At 57.8% G+C, this 26,784-nt stretch overlaps 2 protein-coding genes across 2 annotated transcripts in view; one reads left to right on the top strand and one right to left on the bottom strand.

Annotated features, from left to right (window-relative positions):
• Tbcd (tubulin folding cofactor D) overlaps nucleotides 1-26,784 on the top strand; it is a 107,103-nt gene that overhangs the window by 28,352 nt on the left and 51,967 nt on the right. Inside the window, exons 8-13 of the mRNA XM_027922186.2 lie at nucleotides 2,630-2,675; nucleotides 4,491-4,623; nucleotides 5,941-6,077; nucleotides 7,329-7,389; nucleotides 7,870-7,944; nucleotides 10,340-10,434. Coding sequence (XP_027777987.2) covers nucleotides 2,630-2,675; nucleotides 4,491-4,623; nucleotides 5,941-6,077; nucleotides 7,329-7,389; nucleotides 7,870-7,944; nucleotides 10,340-10,434 — 547 coding nt within the window. The remainder of the gene's footprint in view (nucleotides 1-2,629; nucleotides 2,676-4,490; nucleotides 4,624-5,940; nucleotides 6,078-7,328; nucleotides 7,390-7,869; nucleotides 7,945-10,339; nucleotides 10,435-26,784) is intronic.
• On the bottom strand, nucleotides 15,908-18,330 carry Znf750 (zinc finger protein 750). Its single transcript, XM_027922187.2, has 2 exons — nucleotides 16,910-18,330; nucleotides 15,908-16,610 (listed from the first exon to the last, which is right to left on the bottom strand). The coding sequence occupies exons 1-2, from the start codon at nucleotides 18,328-18,330 to the stop codon at nucleotides 15,908-15,910; spliced, it is 2,124 nt and encodes a 707-aa protein (XP_027777988.2).

Consider the following 26,784-nt stretch of genomic DNA (forward strand, 5'->3'; position numbering starts at 1 on the left):
TGTCATGAGTTGTCACTGTTCACGGTGGCCCCGGCAGTGGCCAGCCAGTGTCCCGCAGAGGCTGTGGGGCCCTACTGTCCATGGGTTCCTGGTGTGCAGTGTTTACTCACATTTCCCAGGTGGAGCTGATGGGAGGAGGAGGAGGGGGAAGGGCAAAGGAGGTGACTTCTGGGGACCGTGTGGACCATGACTGCAGGCCCCAGAAGGGAGTGCATGTGGCTGGCTGCCACTCGTACCAGTGGGTCTGGGGCAGAGCAGGATCCCTTTCTGAGAGATGGCAGTGCTGACAGTGTGACACCCAGGCTGTGGTTGGCCATTTCCCCGAGCCGCGTCTTTCTTGATGCCGCAAGTGGAGCGTGGGCAGCTGCTCTGGGCCTCCCAGTGGCTCTGAGTAGCTCCCGAGAAGCTATGTGTGTGTTTATGAGTGTCTGTGTCTGTGTGCATGTGTATGCATGTGTGTGCTTATATGTGTATTTATGCATGTGTGTTTACACAGGTGTACTGCCTGTTTGTGCTTGGGTTTATGTTTGCCATTTTTGTATGTACACATTTGTATTTGTGTATGATTATGCATGTGCTTGTGTTTGCATTTATGCATGTCTGTGTGTTTGTGTGCTTAGGCATTTATGTTTATGTGTACATGTTCTTGTGTGTGCATTCATGGGTGTTTGTTATTTATGTGCTTGTGCATGTGTGCATATGTTCATGTGATGTGTTTGTGCCTGTTTACATGTTTGTGTTTGGTTACATTTTTGCATATTTGGTGTGTGTGCACATCTGTTTTTACATGTTTGCATGTTTATGATCTCTGGGTTTATGTGTCTGTACATCTCTTCATGTTTGTGGTGTTCATATGAGTGCAAGCGATGTTCTTACATGTGTTCATGAATGCATATTAGTGTCTGCACATCTGGATTTATGTGTTTGCACGTTCATGCAAGTGTGTGCCAGTGTGTTTGCTGTGTGTTCACATGGGTGCATGTCAGTGTTTGCACATTATGTGTGCTTGCTTGGGTGTTCATACGAGTGCATGTTAATTTGTGTTTACAAGCATGTGTGTGCATGTCTCTGGGTTTACATGTTTGTGCATGTTCATGCATCTCAACTGCTTTTAAGTCTGGAAGATGAACTCAGTAACTCACGAGCAAGGGGGCCCTTCAGCAGAGCTGCAGAGCTGAGCACTTCCAGGATGTGCTTAATAAGTATGTTAATAATGCTCACTCACGTGTTCATGCAAGCAGATGGTACTGTGTGTTACATGTGTGTGTGCATATCTGGGTCTACATGCTTGTGCATGTTTATAGGAGTGTATGTCAATGTGTGCTTACACATGTTTATGCAAGCACATGTTAAGGTGTTTATATGTGTGTATCTCTCTGGATTCACATGCTCATGCATGTTATATGTACTTACATGTTTGTGTGTTCACGCGAGTACATGTCAATGTGCGGCCACATGGTTGCATGTTTACATTTTTGTTAATGTTCATGTGTCAGCATGTGTGCATGTGTGTTCATGTGAGTGCACTCAGTGTGTTTCATGTATGTGTGCCTACATACTTGTGTTGTTCACATGAGTGCATGTTACTGTGTTTACATGCATGTGCATGTCTCTGTACGTTGGTGCATGTTCATGGGAGTGCATGCCAATGTGTTTGCATGAGTACATGCCTGTGCATGTTTATGTGTTTGCGTAGGTGTTCTGCGAGTACATGCTGGTGTGTGGGTGGCAGGGAGGGTCTGCGCCCTGCTGAGGCTGTGGGATTGCCTCACGTGGCCTGCAGGCATTGTGCCTGAAGGGAGGGTACATATCAACGATGCCCTGGAAGTGCTCAGCTCTACAGCTCTGCAGAAGGGCCCCCTTGCTTGTGAGTTACTGAGTTCATCTTCCAGACTTGGAAGTGGTTGAGAATTCAGGGGCTAGAGCCACTGCATCTGTGACAGCCAGGTGCTCCTCCTTGGCTGACAGACTCTGGATCCGTCAGCGCACCTACTGGGGGCTGCTCGTGTGGGCTGGAGGCAGCTAGGGCTGTTGTGGGTGGAAGTCAGTCCTGTGTGGGGCAGGGGTATCACCCTGTGTTGACCGAGAGGAGAGAGTGAGGCTGAGCTCTTGGCTTCTCTTCTGTGTGCAGGGAGTTGGCCTGTCACTTTTTTTGGGGGGGAGGGGTACTAGGGATTGAGCTCAGGGGCACTCAACCACGGAGCCACATCCCCAGCCCGATTTTGTATTTTACTTAGAGACAGGGTCTCACTGAGTTGCTTAGCGCCTTGCTTTGAACTTGCGATCCTCCTGCCTCAGCCCCTGGAGCCACTGGGCCTACAGGTGTGCGCCACTGCCTGGCTTGGCCTGTCACTTTTATTCTTTAACGTCTTTATCAGAGCTAACTTAAAACCCCCGCGGCTCCATTCAGTCTGCACACACTGCAGGATGGGGCTGTCCCTCACTGTTGGCCCTGTCCAAGTTGGCAGCATGGGGTGCCCATGCAGGCCTTTTCTCCGGGGTCTGCCAGTCTTCCCTTCTCCTGCTGTCAGGTGGGGCGTGTTGAGGGAAGGGATTCTGGGAGGCCAGGGAGCTGGTCTGGTAATAAGCTTGTGGATGTATTTACAGCATTGGTTTCTTTTTTTTCCAGGCCCAAATATTTAAACACGGGAAGCGTGAGGACTGTCTGCCCTATGGTAAGGCGTGTTTAAGACAAGGTCATTGTCAGTGTTTGCCCCACGCAGTCCACACGCCTCCTGTGGAAAGGCGTGTTTAAGACAAGGTTGAGGGGCGCTTCCTGAATGTCCCCCTCAGGGGTATCAAGCTGTCCCCTGGTGCCTGAACACTGTGGTAGCTTTCTGCCTGTTTGCTTGGTGTGTTGGCATGGTGTGGCTTTTGGTCAGCTGTCTGCATTTGAAGCGCAGGAGACTGCATGGAGCCTGTACCTGAAGCCGGGCTGCCTGATGCCCAGTGCCCGACTTGCTCCTGTGGGATCTGATCACAGCAGATGTGGCCCACAGTGGCTGCCGACATCCTGGCTTCCTGTAGCAGCCTTGCTCCTCCTGTCGCCACCCTGAAACCTCATCCCCCTACTTGTCACCTTGTCCCTCCTGCCATGTCACTTCATCTCCCTCCACATGACCTTGTCCCCACCCCTCCCTGCCTCCTTCCCCCTCTCCCTCACCTCCCCCCTTCCCCCCTCACCTCCCCCTTCCCCCCCCACCTCCCCCTTCCCCCTCTCCCTCACTTCCCCCCTCCTCCCCCACCTTACCTCCCCCACCTTACCTCCCCCTTCCCCCTCTCCCTCACCTCCCCCTTCCCCATCTCCCTCCCCTCTCCCTCACCTCCCCCCTTCCCCCTCTCCCTCACCTCCCCCCTTCCCCCTCTCCCTCACCTCCCCCTACCTCCCCCCTTCCCCCTCTCCTCACCTCCCCCTTCCCCATCTCCCTCCCCTTCCCCTCCCCTCCCCCTCTCCCTCACCTCCCCCCTTCCCCATCTCCCTCCCCTTCCCCTCCCCCTCTCCCTCACCTCCCCCTTCCCCCTCTCCCTCACCTCCCCCTACCTCCCCCCTTCCCCCTCTCCTCACCTCCCCCTTCCCCATCTCCCTCCCCTTCCCCCTCTCCCTCACCTCCCCCCTTCCCCCTCTCCCTCACCTCCCCCTACCTCCCCCCTTCCCCCTCTCCTCACCTCCCCCTACCTCCCCCCTTCCCCCTCTCCTCACCTCCCCCTTCCCCATCTCCCTCCCCTTCCCCTCCCCTCCCCCTCTCCCTCACCTCCCCCCTTCCCCATCTCCCTCCCCTTCCCCTCCCCCTCTCCCTCACCTCCCCCTTCCCCCTCTCCCTCACCTCCCCCTACCTCCCCCCTTCCCCCTCTCCTCACCTCCCCCTTCCCCATCTCCCTCCCCTTCCCCTCCCCCTCCCCCTCCCCCTCACCTCCCCCCTTCCCCCTCTCCCTCACCTCCCCCCACCTTGCCCACCTTGTCCCCCCTCCCCGTCACCTCCTCTGTCCTAGTGCTGGGCTCCATCCCCCTCCCTTCTTCCCTCCTCCCCCACACACCGTGGCTCAGTCTGGTGCACTTCCTTTCAGTCTCTGAAGTCCAGCACTGTGCTGGGCCCAGGTCTCCTCGTCTCCATGGTTGCTGTCCTGGCTTTAGCTGCTCGCGGGTCCCCCTCATCCCAAATGACCCCCGTGGCACAGGGTCCCGCCACGCCTCCTCCTGTGCCGGCCTCCCTGCACGCTGTCCCTGGGCTCGGGCTCTGGTCCTGCCCTCAGCATTGCTGCTGTGATGCCACACTCACCCTAGGGCCCCGGGCCCCTTGGCGCGCACGGCTGCTCCTTTGTAGGACGGCTGCACACTGCGGGACCCTCCTTGGCCATGCCGAGCAAGTGGGCCGCTCCTCCAGCTGCTCTCTAGAACCTGGGGATGGGTTCTTGGGTCCAGGCCCAGGTAGTCAGGGGCCGGCTGGTGTCGGACGAGGGCTTCAGTGTTGAGTTGCTGCTCTCGTCCACAGCCAGCACCGTGCTCCGGAGCCTCGACGGCTGCAGACTCTCTGAGAGCAACCAGACCCTGCTGCGGAAGCTGGGGGTGAAGCTGGTGCAGCGGCTGGGGCTGACCTTCCTACGGCCAAAGGTGGCCACGTGGAGGTGGGTAGGCGCCGGTCTCAGGTGGCCCTGGCTGCGCAGGCTGACGATAGAGTCTTCTGTGCTCCTGTGCTTGTGGTCTCTGAGCGTGTGTGTCTTATGAGGAATGATTTTCCTCCAGGCTACTTTGACGCGGTCTTCCAGGGAAGCAGGGAAGCTGCCTCGGCCCCTGGCACTCCTCAGAGTGCTGGCGGATGACGTGCTTGGATGCAGCCCTGGGCTGCTGGTGCAGGCTGCTGTGAGGAGCGGTGGTCAGTGCTCAGTGGCCAGTCTGAGTCCCAGGCTTTCCCAGGGAAGGCCAGGCTCGCTTCTGCAGCTTTGCTGGGGAAGGGAAGCATCTCGGCTTGGCGGTGGCCCACGAGTGCCCGCGGTAGGTAGCAGGTTGACTGAGCCCTGGCTCCCATGAGGACAGGTTTGCTCAGGTTCTTGGGCTCCATGTTCTTAATGACCTTCAGTTTCTTTTTTTTTTTTTTTTCAATAAATATTTTTTACTCGTAGATGGACACAATATTTTTGTTTTTATTTATGTTTCTATGTGGTGCTGAGGATCAAACCCAGTGCCTTACGCATGCAAGGCAAGCACTCGACCACTCAGCTACAACCCCAGCCTGATGACCTTCAGTTTTATCTTAAGTGTTAATGGCATTTTGGGAAGGGATTATTTTGAAGTTCACCTGAACCTTTGTTCCAAATTGTAGCAGATGCCCGAGAAGTGTGCCGGGGGTTTGGCGATGTTTTCCTGAGTGCCTTTTGGTGAGATGTGGTTGCATCACAGGACATTAGTGCCTGGTTTCCAAGAGGCTTTGGGAATGGTTTAGCCCCACGAGGGGCCGGTGGCTTGCTGCAGGTCCTCTGAGAAGGGCTGTGGTGTTAGTAGGCCTCTTTCTGCACCAGGTGTCCATGCGGCCCCTCCCCTGTTCTCACAGTAGCTCTCTGCAGAGCCGTGTCCCTGCTTTACGGAGAGGAAACTGAGGCACAGAGCAGTTCTGGAGTGCAGAGTTGTGTGGCTAAGTAGGTGTGTCAGCCAGACCTGGTCCCCTCCGGGGTCCAGGGGAGGTGGTGCTGACCCTGCGTCGTGGAGAACAGGACCTGGGCGTGTGGCAACTTTGAAGCAGCATTTGGGGGGTGAAACCTGGGGGAGCCCCTGAGGGCTCTATGGCCTGGGCAGTCAGGCCTTCACCGCACCATAGTTCTCTGCACGTGTGGGAATTGGCACAGGCAGCCTCCAGGGCTCCTGGTGGTGCTGAGCTGACTCCAGTCAGCGAAGAGCGTCTTCAGCTGCGTCCAGCCGCTGAGCCAAGCGTGCTCTGCTCCGTGCAGGTACCAGCGGGGCTGCCGATCTTTGGCTGCTAACCTGCAGCTCTCTGCCCAGGATCAGAGTGAGCAGAAACCACTCGAGGTACCGCCTGACAGTGATGAGGACTATGACATTCCAGACGGGGTGGAGAGTGTGATAGGTAGGTGGCCCCAGCACATGCCCTGCCCCTGGGCTTTGGTGTTGTCCCCGATGACTCCCCTTCCCCACTCCTATGGGCTGCTGCAGCCACTCCTTCCTACTGCCCTCACTTCTTCCCTTCCTTCTTGGGTGGCATAGTCTGACCATCCGTCACCTCCACTGAGCGTGTAGCCACTGACCTGCCCTCCTGTGGACACTCCCTGCCCAGCAGCCCTCTGTCTCCACACGCTGCCGTCTTGCACACCTGAACTGCATGCTCCTTGCTCCCCAGGGCCCAGGCCTCTGGTTCCTCACAGCCTGCTGTGTCTCCCTGCTTTCTCAAGGTCACCTCAAGTCCCTTTGCCCTTGGCCTTGCAAGGGTCTGCACCAGTGCCTGCCCTCAGCCTAGTGGCTCCCCCACAGTCACACCATTGGCCAGGCCTCTTACTGTGACCAGCCTCAGGAGGCTGTATGGCCTCCCTCCCTGTAGGGACCTCTCCTGCCCACTGGCTGGGAGGCTGGGCCTGGCCGGGTGGTCTGCGCACTAGCGTCAGCGCCAGCATCTGCTCCTTGGGGCTGGTTTCCCCTGGGAGGTCAGATCTGCATCACACCCCTCCCCTGGCACAGAGCTCGCCGCTAACTCCCAGGAGCACTCGCTCCTCCCTGACTCCTGACGCTTCTCAGGTTCCCCTTCTGGGCTGCCCTGGCCACTCAAAGCCCCCTGAGCTCCTCATCCCAGGCTGAGCCCCTGTGCATCTGCCCTGTCAATGCCAACTGCCCCGACACGTTCCCGTCCACTCTGTGCCTCCTCATGTCCCGTCTGCTCATTGGTTCTTCAGATACCCTAGTGCCTGTGACTGTTTCTCCAAGTCAGGCCTTCCTGGGGCTGCCCACTGCCTTTGGCCAAAGGTTAGACTCTGTCAGGCTAGCAGGACACTTACATATGCCTTAGACTACCTCCTTGCTGGCCTGGGTCTGTTCTGAGGCTAGCCCCAGGCTTCATCCTCTGGGATTTTTCTGGATAGCCCCCAGTCTGCTTCAGTCCCCTGACCTCCCTCATGGCCTGGGAGACCCTGGCCCTCGGCTTTCAGCTGGAGAGATGGCTGCTGCCTATTGAGGTCTAGGTGGGAACAGCCATGGGCTCTCTGGTTACTGCCAGGCAGGACGGGGAACTGCTCTGTGCTGTGACCACTGCAGTTGTCTCCAGGGTATTGTTTGGCTGCGGGTCACCTTGAGCTGTCTGGACTGGCGATGTGTGTGCTTATTCTTGCAGAGCAGCTGCTGGTTGGGCTGAAGGACAAAGATACCGTGGTGCGGTGGTCTGCAGCCAAGGGGTAAGTAGGCCGCCAAGGGGTAGGTAGGCAGGCCACCCAGGGCTGGCAGTGGGGGCAGGTGGGACTGCTCTGTCTGTGGTCTCCTGGGGTTGTGCATGTGCTGGAAGCTCCCTGAGGGCTGCAGGGCTCCCTGGGCTTCTGTGGTAGATGGGTAGGAGGCCATGTTAGGCAGCCCATGCTTCACCAGCAGCCAATGGGACAGCAGGTCTTGTGTGGAAGTGTGGCCTCAGTGTGTGCCTGTGCTGGGTGCCACTGGCCACCAGCGAGGGCCTCCACTGTCCAGTCTATATGATGAGAGGTGGCCCCTGCCCTGCCCCAGGGCTCAGGCGTCCCTTCCCTGTGCGCAGGATACGGTTGTTGAGCTCGGTGTGTGCCGAGTTTGCACTGCTGCTGTGCTTAGAGAAAAGAGCTGCTTGGGACCGTGCTGTGGGTCACACATCCCTTGAGCTGCAGTGCTGACAGCTGTCACTTCTCTTTCAGAATCGGCAGGATGGCTGGACGGCTCCCCAGAGTGCTGGCGGATGATGTGGTTGGGTCTGTGTTGGACTGCTTCAGGTAGGGCACTGTGCTCAGGATGGGCAGTGGCCTTCTCTCCTCACGCCCTGAGCAGCTGGCTAGGCCCCAGCGCCCTGGCCCCTCTTGGGCTCAGCTGGAGAGCTCTAGTTATTTCTGGTGTGTTTCCTTTATCAACACTGTATATCTGAGACCCTGAGGCCCACGTGGAGCCCGCTCTGAGCCTGTGCACACCAGATGTGCGTGAGTGTGGGCAGGCCGGTGCCTCCCAGGGATTCCTGGGGTGAGGGAAGATGTTGGGTCGTCCCTACTGGGGTTACTCGCCAGGTGGCTGCTGTGACCACAGCCTGAATCTGAGGTTGAGTTGAGTTAATCAGCCTTTCAGTGAGTTCTGATTGAAGGGTGTGTGACCTGTAGATGAGGGCGGTGGGTGGGGACTGCAGACCAGTGTGGAGGGCCCTGGTGGGGTTCTTTGCTTTGCTGTTGGAAGGCTGTGGGTTCAGGAGGGAGAGGGCATAGGGTGGCCTTGGTCTGGTTGGGGAACCCCTTCCCAGTGGCCCTTGCTGGCCGTCACTGTTCCTGGGGACCTGTCCCTCTGCCTGATAGTGACTGTCTGCAGATCCTGTGCTGTCAGTGTTGGGAGCCACTGCGTGCTGGTGGTCAGTTGGCGAGGACAGCTCCGCAGGCTCCAGGGTTGCCTTCCCTGGAGCAGGCTCCTCCTTGCACTTGGCCTTGGGGCTGCTCAGTGGCAGTTGACCAAATGCGGGAAACATGTCAAAGACTGGTCATCTTTTTTGAAATAACCGTGCACGTAGTAGAAGAGCTCCTACAGAAAGCACACGCTGCCCGTGGAGGCCGGGATGGGTGAGCGTGCAGCCTCTGCTGGTGTGCCAGTGCTGTGCACTTCCCCTGCAGTGGCCCAGGTTGCTGGGGCTTCCTTCCTTGGGGGAGAGGGAGCTCCAAGGAGCCGCCTGCAGGAGGGCGGGCATCGGTCTCGTGCTTCCTTCCTGGCCCCTCTCTCCTCGTGGTGTTGCTGCACCTCCCTCTGGTTGCTCACCCGGGCCCTCCTGGAGCATCCTCTGCCTCTTCCTCCTCCCTGTGGGCCCTGAGGGGCCTGGCGTGTGCTGCTCTCAACTGCCCTGCCTCCCCGCGCCTGATCTTGGCCTGGGGCCTCTGTGTGGCTAGTTGAACCTCCAGTGTGCACCAGTTTGGAGGTTCGAAGTAGTCTTAGCACCCTTGATTCTTCACCCCAGGCTTGCTGACAGAAGGACCAGCACCCTGGCTCCGAGCACAGGCCCGAGTCCCCGACCTGCCAGTGGGTGCTCCTTTGCTGTGCACTGCCACTTCTCTGGGTCCCTTCAACTGCTTGGCTGATGTTTGCATCCCCTTGGTGTCCAGTGACTGGTGCTCTCCCCAGCCAGCCTGGAGGGACCACGGAGCACACCCCTTCACTGAGAGAGGGATGGCTTGTCTGAGTTCCCCGTGAGGCAGGGCGACAAGGTTCTGTGCGTTCATTCTGCCGTCCTGTCTGCACAAGCCGTGTGACGAGCCTCTTCTGAAGACAGGGTGGTGGTGCTTAGCTTTGGAGAGCCGCCTGGCCAGCTGGGGCCTCAGACATCATGGCTGTGCCCGAGTCTGGGCAGCTTTCCTCCAGGAGGCTGCCTCCGGAGGCCTGGCTCACGCCCACTCATGGGCAGGAGGTCCGGTGACCAAGTGTGCCGGTGTGCTGCAGTCAGTGCGGACGGCTTCCCTCACGGTCCTTGCTGTGGAGTCATTTGATCAGAGCTGGCTAAAGCCTGATAGTGTTTCTCTTTTTGGGGACGTGTGTCTCCACGCTCATGTGGAAGCAAGTGTGAATCCCCAAGCACAGCCCCCATCTATCTGAAAGGCAGTTGTTCACAGTAAAGGTAACGGCAGGCCACACCTGCAGGTGCGCGGGCCCCCAAGGGGACATTTTAATTGAATGTGAAATACGACCTTTGACCTGATGAGGGTTATGGCAGGCCTTCATTATAAGTCCACGCTTTGGCTGTGCACGTGGCACATCTGAAGCCCAGCTATTTGGGAGGCTGAGGCAGGAGGGACGCTGGAACCTGGACGTGGGATCCCTGCTGAGCCCGACTCCCTGACGTGTATCTGTGCTTGTTGCTGAGTGAGGTTGTGCCTGGGTGTGCAGAAGAGCTGGGGTGTTGTGGCTGTGGTAGAGCACGTGGGGTGGGCCTGCCTGTGGCTGGCAGGCGGTCTGGGTCTGGGCTGGGCCCTCTGTTGTTGGGGACCCAAGGAGGGCTATGGCGCAGTAGTCTTGTTTGTGGTAAACTGGAGCATCTTGTTTCTTGGGCCAACCGTGAGGCTCATGGGCTCAGAGCATGGGCTTGGCCTGTGTTCCTTGCGGAACTGGGCTTTGAGCTTAGAGCTGACCCCGGAATTCTGCTCTCAGTTTTCAGGAGACAGACAAGGCATGGCACGGCGGATGTCTGGCACTGGCGGAACTGGGCAGACGAGGCCTGCTGCTCCCGTCGCGACTCAAGGAGGGTGAGTAGCTGAAGCCCGTGGGCCTGCAGCCTCAGGTTTCTTGTGAGTTGCCTCCCAGGGTGGCTGGCTGTGGAGCACATTAGACACGTGGTGCCGGGGCTCTTCCACAGCGTCCATGTGAGTCCCCCTTGCCTCTCCGCCTGCTGTGGCCCTTCTGTTCTGGGTGCTGTGTGCTGCGGTCGGAGGGCCATGGGCCCTGTGATGTCTGAGTTTCTTGCCCCTTGAGGGCACCTCAGTGTTCCTCAGCATCCTGGGTCACCTGCAGGGACAGTGTCCCTAGTGATGAAGTTTGTCCCAGCTGGGAGTTGGGCTGGGGGAGCTCTGCAGTGGTGGCCGTGGAGCTGAGCCTGGGGCCTACAAGGGATGCAGGTGGGGGTGCTGTGGCCCTGTGCCATTTGGGGTCTTCAGGGCAGGAGTGGGGCCTGCAGAGATCGGAAAGGACCTTGCCTGCGTGTGTCACAGAAGCCACACACAGAAGTACTTCCTGAAGCCGGTGGCCTCAGCGATGCTACCTGCGTCCAGCTAGTGCCCAGCTGCCCTGGCACTGAGACGCCTGGGAGATCTTCCAGAGCCTGCCACTTGTTGCACCTTTCTGCTTTCTTAAAAAACAGCTCCACTGAGATGGTGCGTGGTTTACGTTCACCCACGCGAAGCCTAAAGCCACATGCCCTGGTGTGCTAGAGCTGTGCAGCGCCGTGATTGAACTTGGGAGGGTTTCCGTGCTCCAGGCAGAGTCCTGGGCCCAGGGCAGCCACGGGCCTGCCTCCTGCAGCACCCCTCCTGAGCCTGGGCTCCCAGGTGCTGTGATGTTGTCCTGCTGAGGAGCGAAGGCTTTGTGTGGGCCAGCCACGGGAGGCTGCCCTGGGCACCAGGTGCAGCTTTCCCTGAAGTGCTCGTGCCCGTCCTCTGCTGTGGACTCTGTGGGGACGGCGTGTCGTGGGGAAGCGGTGCTTTTGCTTGTGCCCGTCCTCTGCTGTGGACTCTGTGGGGACGGCGTGTCGTGGGGAAGTGGTCCTTTTGCTCGTGCCTGTCCTCTGCTGTGGACTCTGTGGGGACGGCGTGTCGTGGGGAAGCGGTCCTTTTGCTCGTGCCCGTCCTCTGCTGTGGACTCTGTGGGGACGGTGTGTCGTGGGGAAGCGGTGCTTTTGCTCGTGTCCGTCCTCTGCTGTGGACTCTGTGGGGACGGCGTGTCGTGGGGAAGCGGTGCTTTTCCACCTGCTTTTGCCCTTGGCTGTCCCACGGCCACGTGTGGGGGTTCCCACGGCCTCACTTTCTCACTCAGCGTTTCTTTGGTGACGGCCTCTTAGTGTGAGAGGACACCTCGTCACAGTTTCATTTTCATGCCCCAGTGACCAGTGAGCATCCTTGAAGATGTGGTCCAGGGGTCTCTAGATGGCAGGTGTTTTACAGCCTAAACTGGAGATGATGCGAAGGTCACACCGTCAGATACGAAGGAATGGGGGTGGGGGTGGGCGTGGGGGTGTGGGGGGCCTGGGGTCTGGCTCAGTGGTAGAACACTTGCCTAGCGTGTGTGAGGCACTGGATTTGATTTTCTACACTGTGTATAAATAAATGAATAAAATAAGGGTCTGTCAACATCTAAAAAATATTAAAAAAAAAAAAAAAGAACAGGGCCCGCCCGGTCTTAGGAAGCAGGGGCGCGGTTTCACAGGTGCCAAGAAGTGGACCTTTTTCCTTCTGGAAGTTCACGAGCTCAGCGATGGCCCGGTGGCTCTGTGCAGACCCTTGGTGCGCACTTGAGCTCTGGGCTGCTGCAGTCCCTGGCTTATCAAGGCTCTGGGTGAAGGCTTGCAGTCGTGGTCTAGGGGGACAGATGTGAGGGGTGGGTTATTAGAGCCACACGGAGAGACCCGGGCTCCTGCAGGGCAGGGTCTGCAGACCGGTAGAGAGGGGTCCTGGAGAGTGCTGGGGGCCGGGGTGTGTGTGCGTCTTCAGGGTCAGGGGAGCTGGCCCCCAGCCCAGCCCTGCTAAGGCCCTCGGTGTCCACCTGCCTGCCCGCGCTCTCTGGCCCGGTCAGGTCGCCATGCCCCCTTTTGACTCCTGGGGGTCGGTGAGGCCTGACTCAAGTCTAGTTTCCAGCTGCTGCACAGAGACGTGCCCTGGGGGCCCAGCTTCCTGCCCGCCCACTCCAGCCCTGTCTGCCACCTTGGGTGCCCGTGAGCACTCCCATGAGCAGTGCTGCTGTCGGTGTGCACAGGACCTGGTGAGCTTCATGGGTGTGTGCCCAGGGGTCAGATGGAAGGCAGAGGCTGCTGCCAACATCTGCTTTGGGGATGGCTGGGGCCCGTGCCTCCGAGGAGGCCGACTGCCCACTGCACAGAGGTGCAGCAGAGGGGCCTTTGCTGGCTTTCTGGTAGCCTTTCAGGGAGTGCTGGCAGCCACTGTCCCTGCATGTGACGCGAGCTGCTGCCTGTCCTGGTCTCAGCACAGGGAGCCCAGTGCTCTCTCACCCAAGGCCACCGCTAAAGGGCTCTGTTCTGTGTTTCTGGGGATCTGAACACCAGGACTTCCTTTCATTTAGCTTTACTATTTTGTTAAAATGCGCATACCTGCTCCTACTTTTGCATTTTATGGGTTTGTTTGGCATTTTGCTTTTGGAAGGTTAGCGTTCTGATCTCATTGGGCTTTTGGTGTGATTCCTTTTGCTCCCTTGCTGTCATTACTCAATGGAGAATTTTTTTGTTGATTTGAGTAATGACTGTCACTCCTGTTGGCGGAGCACCTTGGGCATGTGGATTTACATCTTTCACCAAACTTAGGATGTTTTCAGCCATTACTTCTCCAGTCTTCCCACGCTGTTCTCCCTCTCCTTCTGGGCTCCAGTCGTGTGTGTATCGGAATGCCCGAGGCTCCCTCAGATCTGGTGGGTTCTGCTCATTTTCCTTTACCCCTTCTTTTTGTCCTTCTCAGACTGGGTGACTTCTGGGGCCCGATCCTCACGTTCACTGCTCGCTCCTAAGCCAGTGTCCACCTAGCTATGATGCTCCTCTAGGGGTCCTTCACTGTAGCTGACCTTTCAATTGTGTGGTTCTGTTGGTCTCTTTTTGTAACTCTCATCCTTACCAATCTTCCATACTTGTTTTGGGTTCTTTGGTTTCTGTTAGTGCTTGGAGACATTTAAGGCAGTTGGTTGAAAGTCTCATGGTAGTCCAAAGTCTGGCTGTCCTCACGGATTCTTTGTGAGTTTTTTTTTTTTTCCTGTAAACAAATGGGCATACTCTTCTGTTTCTGTGGATGCCTTATGGTACCTCTGTTTTAGTTGAAAACAGATTTGAGTATTGTGATACAGTCACACTCGAGTCCTGAGATGATTGCTTGTGACGTACTGCGGCTGCAGTTGTCTGTCGGCTTGGTGGCTTTTCAAGACTGTTGTTGCAGTGACATTGTGTTGTGCTGTTTGGTTACTGAAATCTGTTCTGTGTCTCAAGAACAGACATCAGAGAGCTGCCCTTCACCTGAAATGTGATGGCCTAATTCTTTCTTTCTTTCTTTTTTTGGTGGTGGGGGGCCCCAGGGATTGAACTCAGGGACACTCAATCACTGAGCCACATCCCAGCCCGATTTTGTATTTTTTAATTTAGAGACAGGGTCTCATTGAGTTGCTTAGTGCCTCTCTTTTGCTGAGGCTGGCTTTGAACTCGCTCACAATCCTCCTGCCTCAGTCTCCCAAGCCACTGGGATTACAGGCGTGCACAACCACGCCTGGCCTACTTATTTCTTAATATGTCCTAAAATCTGAGAAGTAGAACTACCAAGAGGACTCATGCCTCTACCCAGACGGGCTCAGAGGGCTCCCAGCTCTCCCCGGGACTAGGAGGGCTCCTGGCCCTCCCCAGGGCTCGGAGGCCTTGGCGCATCGCCTAGTGATGGTCTTCAGCAGTCGTCTTTTTTTCCATAAGTAATTCTAGAAGTTGGTATATCCGATTCTCTATGATTTTATTCAGTTACAAGCCCCGTTTTGCTCTCCACACCCCGTTGTTTAAGGTAAAGCACTGTGCCACTCCTAAGTACATGCAGGGCAGCCAGTTCTTCAGCTTCATGTCTGTCGCCTGCATTAAAACCCAGGGCAGTTTTCTCTCACGGAGCTCCCTCCTTTTTTTCTGTGAATTCATTTTCACTACTTTCCTGGAGAATTTTTTCCTGATACAGAAAACTCTACTCAGGAATATTTAATTGACTCCTTGTCATGTGTCTCCCAAAGCAAAATTTTTAGTGGAGATTTTGAGATTTTTTTTATCACAAAAGAAGAGTTTTTCTAGACTGAGTCTTTAAAAAATTATCAGTATGGAACTTCATGTGAAACTCCATTATCACACCCGACTTTTGTGTCTTTTTAAAAAATAAGTGAAAACAATTGGAAAAATTGTTGATTCAAATCAAGCTGAAAGAGTACTTTGATAATGTGCAGCTATGGGCCAGTGATTTTAGTTCAGGGTGTCCTTGGCAAGTCGTGTTCCTCCAGAATCGGGCAGGGTTTTGCATGAACCCTACTTTCCTCTGTCTGAGCTGGCAGTGTCAGGAGGCCTCGTTCCCTCAGGCGATAGCTGGGAGCATCGGCAGTTTTAAGAGCTGCAGTGCTCCTGGTGTGGTCTTTTCCCCATGTGCCACAGGAGCCCACACTCGCCCCCAGCAGTGTTGTGGGCCTTGGTGCTCTTGTGGCCATGAACTGAGAGTCGCCTCCCCAAGGGAGGGCCCCTGGTACCCACGCCTGGGTTCAGGAGCAGGCCAGCATGAGGGGGGCCCTGTGGTGTGGGGACAGGGCAGGGAGGGAGCCCTGGCCCAGCTCCAGCCCCTGGGGCCCAGGACTCGGGATGGTCCTCGAGGAGCCCCCAGGGCAGGCAGTGGCCACTGGTTTATTCACAAGCACACGCCACGCACACCCCCACTCGCTGCCTTCTCGGGCTCACTGCTGCCTCAGCCATCAACTCTTTCTTCACCATCATTGCAAAATACTCCAAAAGATGCCACAGAATTTCACACGTCCCCATTTTATGTACCCTTAAGGTTCACATGAATTTATTGGAGAGTTAGCAACATACATGTCATTTTAGGGATAGGGAGTGAGACTGAGAGGTCAGGAAGTTGGCATGAGTAGGTCTCGCCCTCACCAGTGTGCGTTTTCCCTTGTGGATCAGGTGACTTCTATAGGTAGCCTCATGTTGGTGAGCCAGCCAGTGGGCGTGTTCTGTAGTGACTGCTGTTTACTTTAAAACATGAGGCTAAGTGTCAGACAATCAGAGCAGTCTGTCCCGGACCAAAATGGCCGTCAGAACCTGGGGCACCGTTCCACTTGCAGAGAAGCAGGCCAAACCTTAGTCTCAGACATTCCTACAACCAGAGACGGGAGTGCCCTGCAGCGTCCTGAAGGGTGGAGAAGAGAGAGCTGCATCTGTGGCAGCTGACTGGGGAGTGATGGCTCGGCTGGTGGAGAGGGCCCTGGGCCTGGCGGGCCTCAGGACACCCGGGTCCTCTTGCGCAGTGTGAACACTCGCGCGGCCGTGTCACTTGGCTTTGTCTTCTTACTTCCTTGCTGTGATTTTCCTGTGTCTCTTTGACTTGCCCTCTTTTGTCCTTTGGGTCTGAGGTCACACTGAGTCCCCTGGCTCTCTGTGGAGCTAGGAGTAGGTGCATCTTGGCAGCCTGACTCCTGGGTGGTGGGCTCCCCCTCACCCACCCTCACATTTCCCGGGCTGTAGGCTGCCAGCTGACAGAGGGCTACAGCTGCCGTCTGCTTCTGCTCGTCACTGCTGTCCACCACGCGGGAGGCCGGGGCCTTCCCACCTGAGCCCTCCTCCTGCTGGGCCTCAGCACAACTTGAGCCATCTTGGGGACTTCCTCTCCCAGTCCTGGGAGCAGCAGCGGGTTCTGCACTTTGCAGTGGGCTGGGGACGGCAGGCCTGGGAGCCCGGGCATTGCAGGGGTCCTTAACAGAGAGATTGAGGGGCAAGTCCTGCAGCTCTGTGAAACCTGGGGCCTCTGCCTTGGCACTTCCTGTGTACACGGCTCCACCAGCAGCTGCAGGTCTTGGCTCTGACTTCTTGGAGAGGTTGAGGGGGCCTGTCCTGGAGCCATCCTCGGGGATGGCGTGTGCGGCCTCGGTGATGGGAAGAGCGCTTGCTGTCTGAGCTGGAGGGTCTCCATTCCCGGCCTCGAGGCTAGAAGAAGCCAAGAGAAGGCTTAGTGGGCATTTGCTTAGGAAAAGGAGCACAAAACATTTAATCAGGTTGCACTTGGCTGGCTGAGCACAACCAAGAAGCCTGTGTCAAAGTTGTGGAAGTAAATCTTTTTTTTTTTTTTTGATTTTTTTTTAGTTGTACATGAACACAATACCGTTTATCTACTTATTTATTTTTTAACGTGGTGGTGCTGAGGATCTAACCCAGGGCCCCACACATGCCAGGCAAGTGCTCTACCACTGAGCCACGACCCCAGCCCAGAAGTGAAGCTTTCTTACCTGTTTGGAGACTCTGTGCTGTTTGCAGGAACCTGGGAGTGAGAGCAGTCTGTGTTCTTTGGGACGGGTCTGAAGGCTGTGGGGCTCTGTTCGGGCTGCGGGCGCCATCCCAGGGTACTTGGGGACCCTTTGTTGGAGAGGTCACACAGGCCTTCGCATGCCTGGCTTGTCTGCGTGAAGTTGGTGGGGCTTGGCCTTCCTGGGGAGCCTGTGGCTGCACTGCCTGCCCGGGGGCTCATTTTGGCTCCTTCCAGGTCCCGCTGCCCATCTTTGGAAGGGTCTTTAGCTTCAGGAATTGGACTTTCTTTCTCGAATTCTGTGTGTTTTTTGTGGGAGTTTGAAGGGCTTAACTCGGAGGGACTCAAGGCTGGGTAGGCCAGGGTGGCTTCTTCAAGGAGGCGGGAACTCTGTTCCCGAGTGATGCCAGCGAGGGGCGGGAGCCTGAGGCTGTAGGAGGAGAACGCAGACTCTGGTCTGTAAAATCCATAAGGAATTGGCAGACTGGAGTGAAACTGTTGGAGGAATCTGTAGTGATCATACGTTGATGGAGATGGGGTCAGGTGCTTGGGGATTGGCCCCGGGGGAGGCAGGAAGTGTCTCTGGTCTGGGGCCCCATAGACAGACAGCAGAGTGGTGTCGCACTCGGGGGCGCTCCCGGCCAGCAGGTAGGGGGAGTAGATGGCGGCCAGCCCGTGTTCTGTGTAGAAGGGCGGGGGGTACTCTGGGATCGTGGGGTGCACGTAAGGGGAGATGGCACTGAACCCCTTTGTAGGTGGGATTTTATGTGGAAACTCGGGTGGGAGGAACGGGGAGCCCGCTTTCCAGGGGTAGCCAGGAGTGTGGAACGCAGACTTGGTGTGGAAGGCTGTGGCTTTGGTGGTCGGGTTGGTTGACGGCAGCGTTTCGGGCCCCTCCGTGTTTTCGGGCCCCTTAAGTCTGTGCTCCCCAACTGGAATGAACGCCGAAGGCCGGGCCCTGTCCAGAGCAGGCTGCGTTCCCAGGGCTGCCTCTGGGGCTTCCTCCTTCTGGAGGCCTGGCTTCTGCGGGAGTGCGTGGGTCCTCCGAGCCTGCAGCTTCAGGCTCCCCTCCACGTCTTCCTTGCCAGAGCCCTGCTGGGGCTGGGGGTCAAAGCCTGGGAGGCCATCAGTGAGGGGCTGGGAAGAGGCTAGCTGTGCAGTGGGCGCCTGCTGCCGGGGTGGCCTGGGGTCGGGTGCGTGGGCCCGGGGGCACCGGGGGCCGCGGTCCTGCTCTGACACGAGTGTGATGGAGTTCTTGCAGAGGCCGTACTTCATATGGTTGAAGAGGTGGGACTTTTCGTTGCAGGTGAATGGGCACTGGAAGCACTTGTACTTGAAGGGCTTCCCTGGGGGCCGCGGGATGTAGTGTGGCTTCTTGGGCTTCCTCTCCTTGAGGAGGCTCATGGTGTCTGTCAGACTGAGGTCTGCCACGGGGCGTGGTCACTGCCCGCTCCTCGCTAGTCCAGACACTGGGTCCAGGGAGGCGAGCCCCCGTCTCGCCTTGTGGCCGTGTGTTCGTGACCGAGCCAGCTCCACGTGCCGAGGGCCTGGCCAGGAAGGTCTCGCACCCGCTGCCCGGAGCTGCAAAGCAGAGCAGAGGCTGGAGTCAGGGGAGGCTGTGGTTGGAAGGTGTCCCCATTCAGGCACTGGGGAGGGTTGGAGCAGAGGCGCTGCGGGGAGCGGCAACACGTCCGCTGCACCTGCAGGCTCTTGTCCTCCACTAGCTCCTGACTGAGAGAGTGGGCTGGGGGTCAGGTGGCAGACGTGGAGGGTTAGTGTCAGTTCAGAGCACTGCATTTCTCTGGGAGCCTTTATCCCATGAGGGGACCTTCCCTGGAGCGTGCTCTGCAGGGGCCAAGCCCCAGCCCCCTTGGTTGTCCCCAGGCGTTGTCACAGGGCCATTTGGCTGCCTGCTTTGCAGTGACCTGTGCCCATGCTCCCGAAACCTGGTGCTTAACCAGGGAAGTGCAGCCGGTGCCCTTGTGTTACCAGCGCACTGTCACCCGGTCCAGCCTGGCCCTCGTGAGTCGCACTGGGGTTGTCTTACTGCAGACTTAAGTGCCACATTAGGTCCACTCAGGTGGCTTGCAGTGCTGTCAGGGCAAGTCAGCCAGTCTTAGTGACTGCATGTGTCCACTGCCTGCCTTGTCGGCACTCACATTCACGCTGTTCTTCCCTGGCTGTGCCTGCAAACACCAGCACCAAAGCCACTTATCCCCGCGTGGTCACGAGGAGGCTGGAGCACGTGGCCTGGATCGTGGAGGAGGCTGCTTGCCTTCAGCCCCTGGGAAGTGGACCTGGCCTCAGCCATGTGGCTCGTGCCTGCCCCTTTGCTTCCCCTAGGGTCTTGCTGCATGTCCCAGCCCTAGGTGTCCTCTAGAGCCACCCTGCACTGGGTGTATGTGCCCCCAGTCCAGAGCTGAGGACAGGGCAGTGCCGGCCTGGGAGGCCTGGAGAAGTGGGTGAGGGACAAGGAACCCAGACCAGGCACCTCCATCTGTACAGGAAGTGTGCAAAGGAAGGGTCTCCTCCAGCACCCAGATGCTCCAGTCAGCTTACAGAGGAGGTTCAGTGGGAATGGTGTGAGAAGTACGTTTTCAGCTGTGAAGTGGAGTCAGTGAGACTCGGCCACAAAGCAGTACAGTGGCCAGATCCTCAGGGAGCAGCTCTCGGAACAGCAGCCACTGGGATCTGCATTTGGGAGTCGGGATGGGCTTCGTTTGGGCACCTGAGGTTCCGAGAGAGCGGTCTCTTAACTTACTCATAGTTCCTGGAAGCATAAAGAACTGCCCAGGTGACCCCCACACCTGTTCACACAGCTGAGCTTTGAGGCTGTTTCCTGTTGAGAAGTGGCTGGGTAGGAAAGTGGGCCCTGCTCGTTGGTGGGACCCTCCCTGGGGGAAAGCAGGGGGTGCTAGTGGAGCAGAGCCGCGGGACGAGTGCGGAGTGGTGGGGCCTGCCCAGTGCTGCTGCAGAAGCCACGCGCAGGCTGTGCCAGAGCCGAGCAGGGAGTGCGTGACGGCGGCTCTATGGCTTCTCTTTTTCCTTCTTTAGTAAAAGAAGAATCATGAAGGAACCCTTATGGGTTCAGCCTGTACTTTGGGGGGCAGGTCTGGCCTGGGTAACAGAGCAGGGTTTCCTTGCCTCCCAACGGGTGAGGGAGCCTGGGGCCCAATTCCAGCCCTGCGGGCCAGGGAGATAACTCAGCGGGCCTGTGCGGGCACGCTCCGTGCGCTCCCGATTCCGGAGGCGTGAGAACCTCTGCAGGCCCGGTTCCCATGGCTGCCTGGGATGTGTCATGCCCAGCCCTGGGAGCTGATTTCATCACTTGCAGCATCGTGACCAAGGTGATGACAGTTGCAGGCACTTATCAAGTGTGATCCATGTCCTGCGATACCAAGGGCGGACGTGGACACCCAACTGTGCACTGGGAAGGATGGGAAGTCCCTCAGGATATCAGCAAGCGACAGCAGCGCTTCCAAGCAGTTTGGCTCAGTGCTGCAGAGCTTTGGGGCAGCAGAGAAGCACATTGCTGTGGTGGGCTGCCCTCGGGGGTCCCAGGTCCCTCCGTAAGTGAGATTTTGGTCTGAACCATTTGCCTCTCCTTCTCCAGGTACTGGGGACTGCACCCAGCTGCTCATCCCTGAGCCGCATCCCCAGCACTTTTTGTTTTTTATTTTGAGACAGGGCCTCACGAAGCTGCTCAGGCTGGCCTGGAACTTGCCATCCTCCTGCCGCTTCTCCTGAGCAGCTGCGAGTACAGCCCCCAGCCCCCAGTTGCCTCTGTTCTCTGGCCACTTAGCTTTCAGGATGGCAGGTGGGCTGGGTGAGCCCTGTGTCCATCCGGGGCTTACTGTTGGTGGGGACCAGCCCAGAGAGGGAGACCCAGCTGGCACTTGGGACTTGGATAAACTAACCTTTTGGTTGCACAATTGCTAATTAAAGCAGGGGCGCTTGGCTGCAGGTGTAAGACAGGCACAGCTACTCGCCTATAAACTGCAGCCGTGCTGGGGAGGTAAGTGGGATAAAATTGAAGCTTTTGTAAGCTTTCGGGCGATGATGTCAGCCCGGGAGCGCTCTCTCCTACTCAGAGGTTTATGGGGATGAAGAAGCTAACCTACAGCCTCGACCACTGTCTGCCTCCAGGTCTGTGGCAGAGGTTTGAAGTAGTCCCGCCTGGGCAGTTTATGCCTATTGGAGTTTATACTCTCTGGCAGCTGCTGGTGTTAATATTCAAAAAGAGCACATTGTTGCCCAAATAGCAAAATCCAGAGCCTCACTGTTTACAGTAATGGGGATTTGCATACCAAGGCAGAGTTTCTAAAGGTGAGGGAGCCTGGGACTGCCTGCTGCTGGGCGGTGTCTCTCCCCTGTTCATACTGCCTTTGCTGCCCTGCGTCTTTGCCCTCTCTCACACTTGCCGTTGGGGGGGGGCGGGCAGGAGGGCGTCTCGCAGCCTCCTGGCCTGGGTGCCCTCCCTCTTCTGCCTGCCCCAGTACCTCCCTTTCCAGATTACTTTGGCCATAGTGCAGACGGTGTCCACACTGAGGACAGTGGGCACAGTTACTTGAAAACACACTTGAGGTGCAACAAGTGCTTGCACTGAGGGTCCTGCTGATCACACAGAGGCCACCTGTGACCTCAGCACTAAATGTCCCGGTGTCCAGCTCTCGGCTCTGCCACAGAAGGCTGGTCTTGCCTTTAAAGTACTTGACTTGGGCAGGCTCCTGGGTGTGGACATTTAGGGTGGCGCTGGTCCTAGGCCGTGGCAAGCGGCTGGCTTGTTCACAGAGGTTCTGAGGAGTCTGAACGTGGGCAGCAGACCAGGAGCGCTTTTAAGGACTTTGTAGGACACACGGGTAATTACAGCCTGGCTTTGTGGGGCAGCCCTGGGCAGGCTGGGCAGCTCTGCCTGACCTGCTGTTGGCCTGCATGCCGAGCAGGGCCGTGAGGCTCCTCCTGCTGGTGTCCGGCTGCCTGGCACAGAGCCCCGCAGGTGCACCGTCCTGAAGGGCACGCTGTAATCACAGTGCTGTGATGTGGCAGGATTGCGCCACTCCAGGACACGCCAGTGTCGGCTACCCACCGGGTGTCGCAAGAACGGGATCTGTGAGTCCAGTGGCACTTTTGCAGCGACTGGCCACCACTCCCTCCCAGACTTTCTGTGCCCTGAAATGAAGGGCCTTTAGGACAGCCATCACCCAGGGAGAGGGCAGTCTCTGGGGTCTCTGGAAGAAAGGGGCAGAGCAGCCAGGGGCTGGTGCCAGCACAGTGCCCACGCAGGTTGCCCCGAGCTCGGCCCTCCTCGGCCCTCCTCGGCCACCCCACTAGGATTCTGTAGGGTCTTCGCTACAGGAGGCAGGTGCTGGGCTAGCCTCGCAGACAGACCTGCAGAAGCCACGTCTGACTTTGCTCAGACTTGGCCAGAGATTTGGTCAATAATTTTGTTTCCTTTTTTTGGTTAGTGATTGTTTTCATAAAGATTCATGACAAATTTCATAGAAGGAAAAACAGCTTGTGTGTGTGTGTGTGTGTGTGTGTGTGTGAGAGAGAGAGAGAGAGAGAGAGAGAGAGAGACCTTAACAAGCAAACAAAAACATATCTCCTTGGCTAAGTTTTGTTTTTGAAAGGTTGTGTCAAAACAGAACTTATTTTAAAATTGAAAAGTTGTAAGAAATCTGCTCAGGAGGCTGAAACCAGCCTGGGCAACTTAGCAAGACCCTGTCTCAAAAAGGGCTGGGGATGTGGCTCAGTGGGTAAGCACCCGTGGGTTTAATCCCCAGTATACCTGGCCCGAGAAAAAGTTTTAAAAAATAAACTAAAACTAAGACCAGCGACTAGGCAACCTTTATGCCCGCACACACGTTTCTTGCCTTTTTCAGGTAGAAACCAGAGTTCATTGTAGGGCATGGTCAACAGCTGACACTTGGTTCCCATCCCCAGTTCCGCGGCAGAAGGAGGGAGCGCTGGGTTCCCAGCCGGCGGCCCTGGCCACACTCTAAGTGAAGTGCCAGCCCCAGCGAGCCTCAGCCCTGCCTGCTTCCCGCCGTGCACCTGCTGGGTTCTGAGTAATCCCGGCTGGGAGGGAGGCAGAGCCGGCCGCCGGCAGCTCCTCAGCCAGGTGAAAGACGCAGGGGGTAGCTCTGAGAGGAGAGAGATGCACGTACCTGCTGCGGACCTGCTGCCTGCGGAGGGACCTGCGGTGGCCTGAGGATGTGTCTCTGCTGAGCTGAGGAGCAGGTTCTGTTCTCACGGTGGCTCGGTGAAACTGGAGCCGGCTGTTCCAGTGGGAGGGATTTAAGTGTAGGAGTCTAGCCCTCAGGGCGTAGAGATGCACCTGATATTCCTCCGCCCGCAGCTAGGATTCGTGGGTTTGCTCCGACGGAGCTCCCCACAGCCTCACTGGGCATGGTCCCGACCAGCCAGGTGCCACCCCCAGCCCCCTGGGGCACCCCTGCTTGGCCCTTAAGGGCCAGCGCAGTGCTGTCTGGACGCCAGCGGGGCAGGGGGTTAGGGTTGGCGTGTTGTGGGCCAGGACGCAGGTCACTGGGAGAGGGCGGCCGCTCTGCGATAGACTTTGAGGGTACGGCAGACACCGCGCGTGACTCCCTTCAGACCTGGGCATGTGTGTGCGGCAGCAGAACACTTGGGCTCTCCCGAAAGGTGGCTGCCTGGCTACGAGGCCTTTGGCCTTCCTTGGCTCTGTCCCCAAGGGCTTGGTGGTGGCTCCCCTAGAGCTGGGCAGCTGGGAAGGAGCTCCCTTCTCGCTTGCTGTGGGGACCTGCTGGAGCATGCCCGGGACGGCACCCTGCGCCGGGAGCCTTCGTGGGAGCCGCGCTGCACTCCCTCTGTCCCTCACCAGTGAGGCAGACGTGCGACTGGGGAGCCGGTTGGTTCGTGAGGTCTGGCGTGTGGTGTTGACTCGGGGACAGGAAAGGAGACCGTGGGTGCTGTTGGCCCTGGTCGCGCCTGGCCGCTGGCAGAGGCTGGGGCACCACAGGCACTGAGACACCCGAGGGCACACTGTCACTGCTCTCCCCGATGTGAGACTTGTGCTCCCACTTGCTTATCTCCGTATCCAGTTCTTGGACACTTCCTGCAGTTGCCTGGCCCTAGAATTCAGTCACAGCAGTCCACAGTCCTGCCATGAGAGAGCAGCTCCCTGCTGTCCTCCTGTCTCCTGGCGTGGGCAGGCCCTGGAGCTCAGTGGCTTGAGACACGCACTGCTTCCTGATGTCTCCTGCTCTTGTGGTCTGGGGCTTGGGCAGGGCTCTGCTGGACAGCTGGGCACTGGCTAAGGTCACAGGGTGGGACTGAGGACCCAGCTGCCCTGGAGGGTCCAGCAGTGTTCCAGCACGGCCTCCTTGGGAGGACTCTGGGAGGGTGGGCAACCTCCAGAGAGCCAGGCAGACAGGCCCTCTGCCTGAGGCTACAGGCTCTGTGCTGGCCAGACCTGCGAGGAGGCGGGGTTGCCGGGTCTGTGCCTGTGCCCCTGCCTGGCACCCTTGGACCTTCCCTTGGTGAGCTCTGTGCTGGAGTCTGCTGCCAGCGCTCCCTCCTCTGCTCCAGTGCCGTGTTCTTGGCCTCCCCCAGGGCAGGCGAGGCTTGGCTGCCCGCTCCTCCTGCTGCCCACCTCCCGCCTCCTGGGGAGTCTCCCTCTGCCCTGCTGGGTGCTGCTCCTGGGGCCCACACAGCCTCTCCTGCATCCGACCACCCTACACACTTCCTGATGCTCAGGTGGGCTGCTCTTGACTCTCAGTTTACAGTTCTCCTTTCAGGGTGGGGTCTGCACTCAGTGGGGTGGAGGTGCATAGCCGGGCAGTGTTCAGGACCCCTGGGCCTGCCTGCATCCCTTCCTACATCCCTCCGTGCGGGGGTGTCCTTGAGCCCAGCCTGCAGGATCACTGTCCCCTCTGTGTCCTTAGCTCTGGGGCTGCTGTGGGTTTCCCAGCATTCTGGGTGCTCCTTTTATTTGGCGGGGGGGTACCAGGGATTGAACTCAGGGGCACTCGACCACTGAGCTACACCCCAGCCCTGTTTTGTATATTATTAGAGACAGGGTCTCACTGAGTTGCTTAGCGCCTCGTTTTTGCTGAGGCTGGCTTTGAACTTGCGATCCTCCTGCCTCTGCCTCACAAGCATTGGAATCACAGGCGTGTGCCACCACAGCCCTCTGGATGCTGCTGCTGCTGCTGCTGCTTTTTTTTTTAAATTCTTTTAGTTGCATTTGGACACAACACCTTTGTTTTATCCATATATTTTTATGAGGTGCTGAGGATGGAACCCAGCGTCTCGCGTGTCTAGGTGAACGCTCTACCGCTGAGCCACACCCCAGCCCCTGGGTGCTCCTTTTTGATTCCTAAGTTTTTCAGCAGGAGTGGGTGGGTGCCGAGCCTGTGCAGTTCCCATCCCTGTGAGCTTGTCCTTGTCCAGTGTGCTCTGTCTGCTGCTCCAGGCCCTCCCTCCGTGACCGTGTCCAGGGGTCCATCTGTCTCGTGTCGGGGTGGGTGTTCAGGAGGCCTGAGCTTGCCGTGCCGCGGGCCTTGGGCTCACGTGGCCTGGGGGTATTGGGACCTATGTGTGCCCAGCCTCCTAAACCTTGTTGCTCCCCTCCTGTCCTCTCTGACCCTGAAGCTTGTGCCTTGGGGAAAAAGTCCTGTTCTGCTGTTTTTCCCGAGGGCCAGCCCGCTGTGTGTGTGCTTGACTCTCTGCGTCTTGCTGTGAGGTCTCTGACCAAGGTGGTCACATCTTAGGGTAGGGAGTGGGTAGCATAGCAGCTGACCATCACTGAGCATGGTCCAGGTGTAGGTGCCTTGGAGTGCGGGACGTCGGTTGTCCAGTCAGTTGTGCCACATGAGCCTGGTTTCCAGGGCTGAGCTGTGCTCTGGAGGTGGCCCAGACTGGGCACAGTGTGGTGGCCTTGCAGTTTGCTCGCTGTGCTGGGGCGAGAGCCCTGAATGCCCCTCGGCAGTATCGTCCTTCTGTGTGAGGGTCCATGGGCCTCCTCCAGGTCTGATGAGCCACTTTCCACACCTGCCTCCTGGATGGAACTTCTTGGAAGAAGGAAGGAGTCACTTAGGCTTTGGACCTTCAAGTGAGTCCCCGAGGTGTTTTTCACTTCTTTTCTCTCCTTCTGGGGCACTGCATCCAGAGGAAGGTAAAGAGGAAGTGAAAGTGCTTTGCAGCAGTCCGAGCCTGGTTCTGCTCACCTCTGCCTCCTGCAGTGTGGGAAGCGAGGGGCACTCAGGAACACCCTGTCCTCTGTGGCCCCGGCCAGTACTGCGTACTGGGTGTATCTCAGGACCCCTGAAACACAGGCTTGAGCTGGTTCTGCACGTGACAGCTCCCATTCCCCAGGGACCCCTTCCCTCCCTCTTCCCTCCTTGGGTTTGGGACTTCTGTGGTCCCCCTTTTCCTTCCCTGGTTTTCTTCCCCTTTTGCTAAGTTTTGGGACTGAGGCTGGATTGAGGGAGGGCCCTGACCCTAGGCACTGTCCTGGGGTTACTCAAAGCCACCAGCCAGGCCTACCTCCCCTTCTCTCATTTCTCGGAGCAGGAGCCCAGGGGTAAGTCCTGTGTCTTGCAGATGCTGGGGCCCCGAGGGACGCTGGCCCTGACGGACGAGAGCTGTGTTTCACTTCAGCTGCTGTCTCTGCCTGGAACCAGGGTGTGGCCTTGGCCCCTGCTGCTGAGTGAGGCCTGCACCCTGCAGCTCTGGGAGGGCTCACCTGCTGGGGGGCTGGAGGCACCCGCACCAGGGCCCTCCTCAGGGTGCAGCTGGCTGTCTAGAGGTGGGGGTGACAAGAGGGCCCGCAGCAGTGGGGAGTGTGGCCCGTGGGCAGCTCCTCCCTCCTGAGCA

This window comes from Marmota flaviventris, chromosome 17, assembly GCF_047511675.1.
Source record: "Marmota flaviventris isolate mMarFla1 chromosome 17, mMarFla1.hap1, whole genome shotgun sequence".
Taxonomy (NCBI): Eukaryota; Metazoa; Chordata; class Mammalia; order Rodentia; family Sciuridae; genus Marmota; species Marmota flaviventris.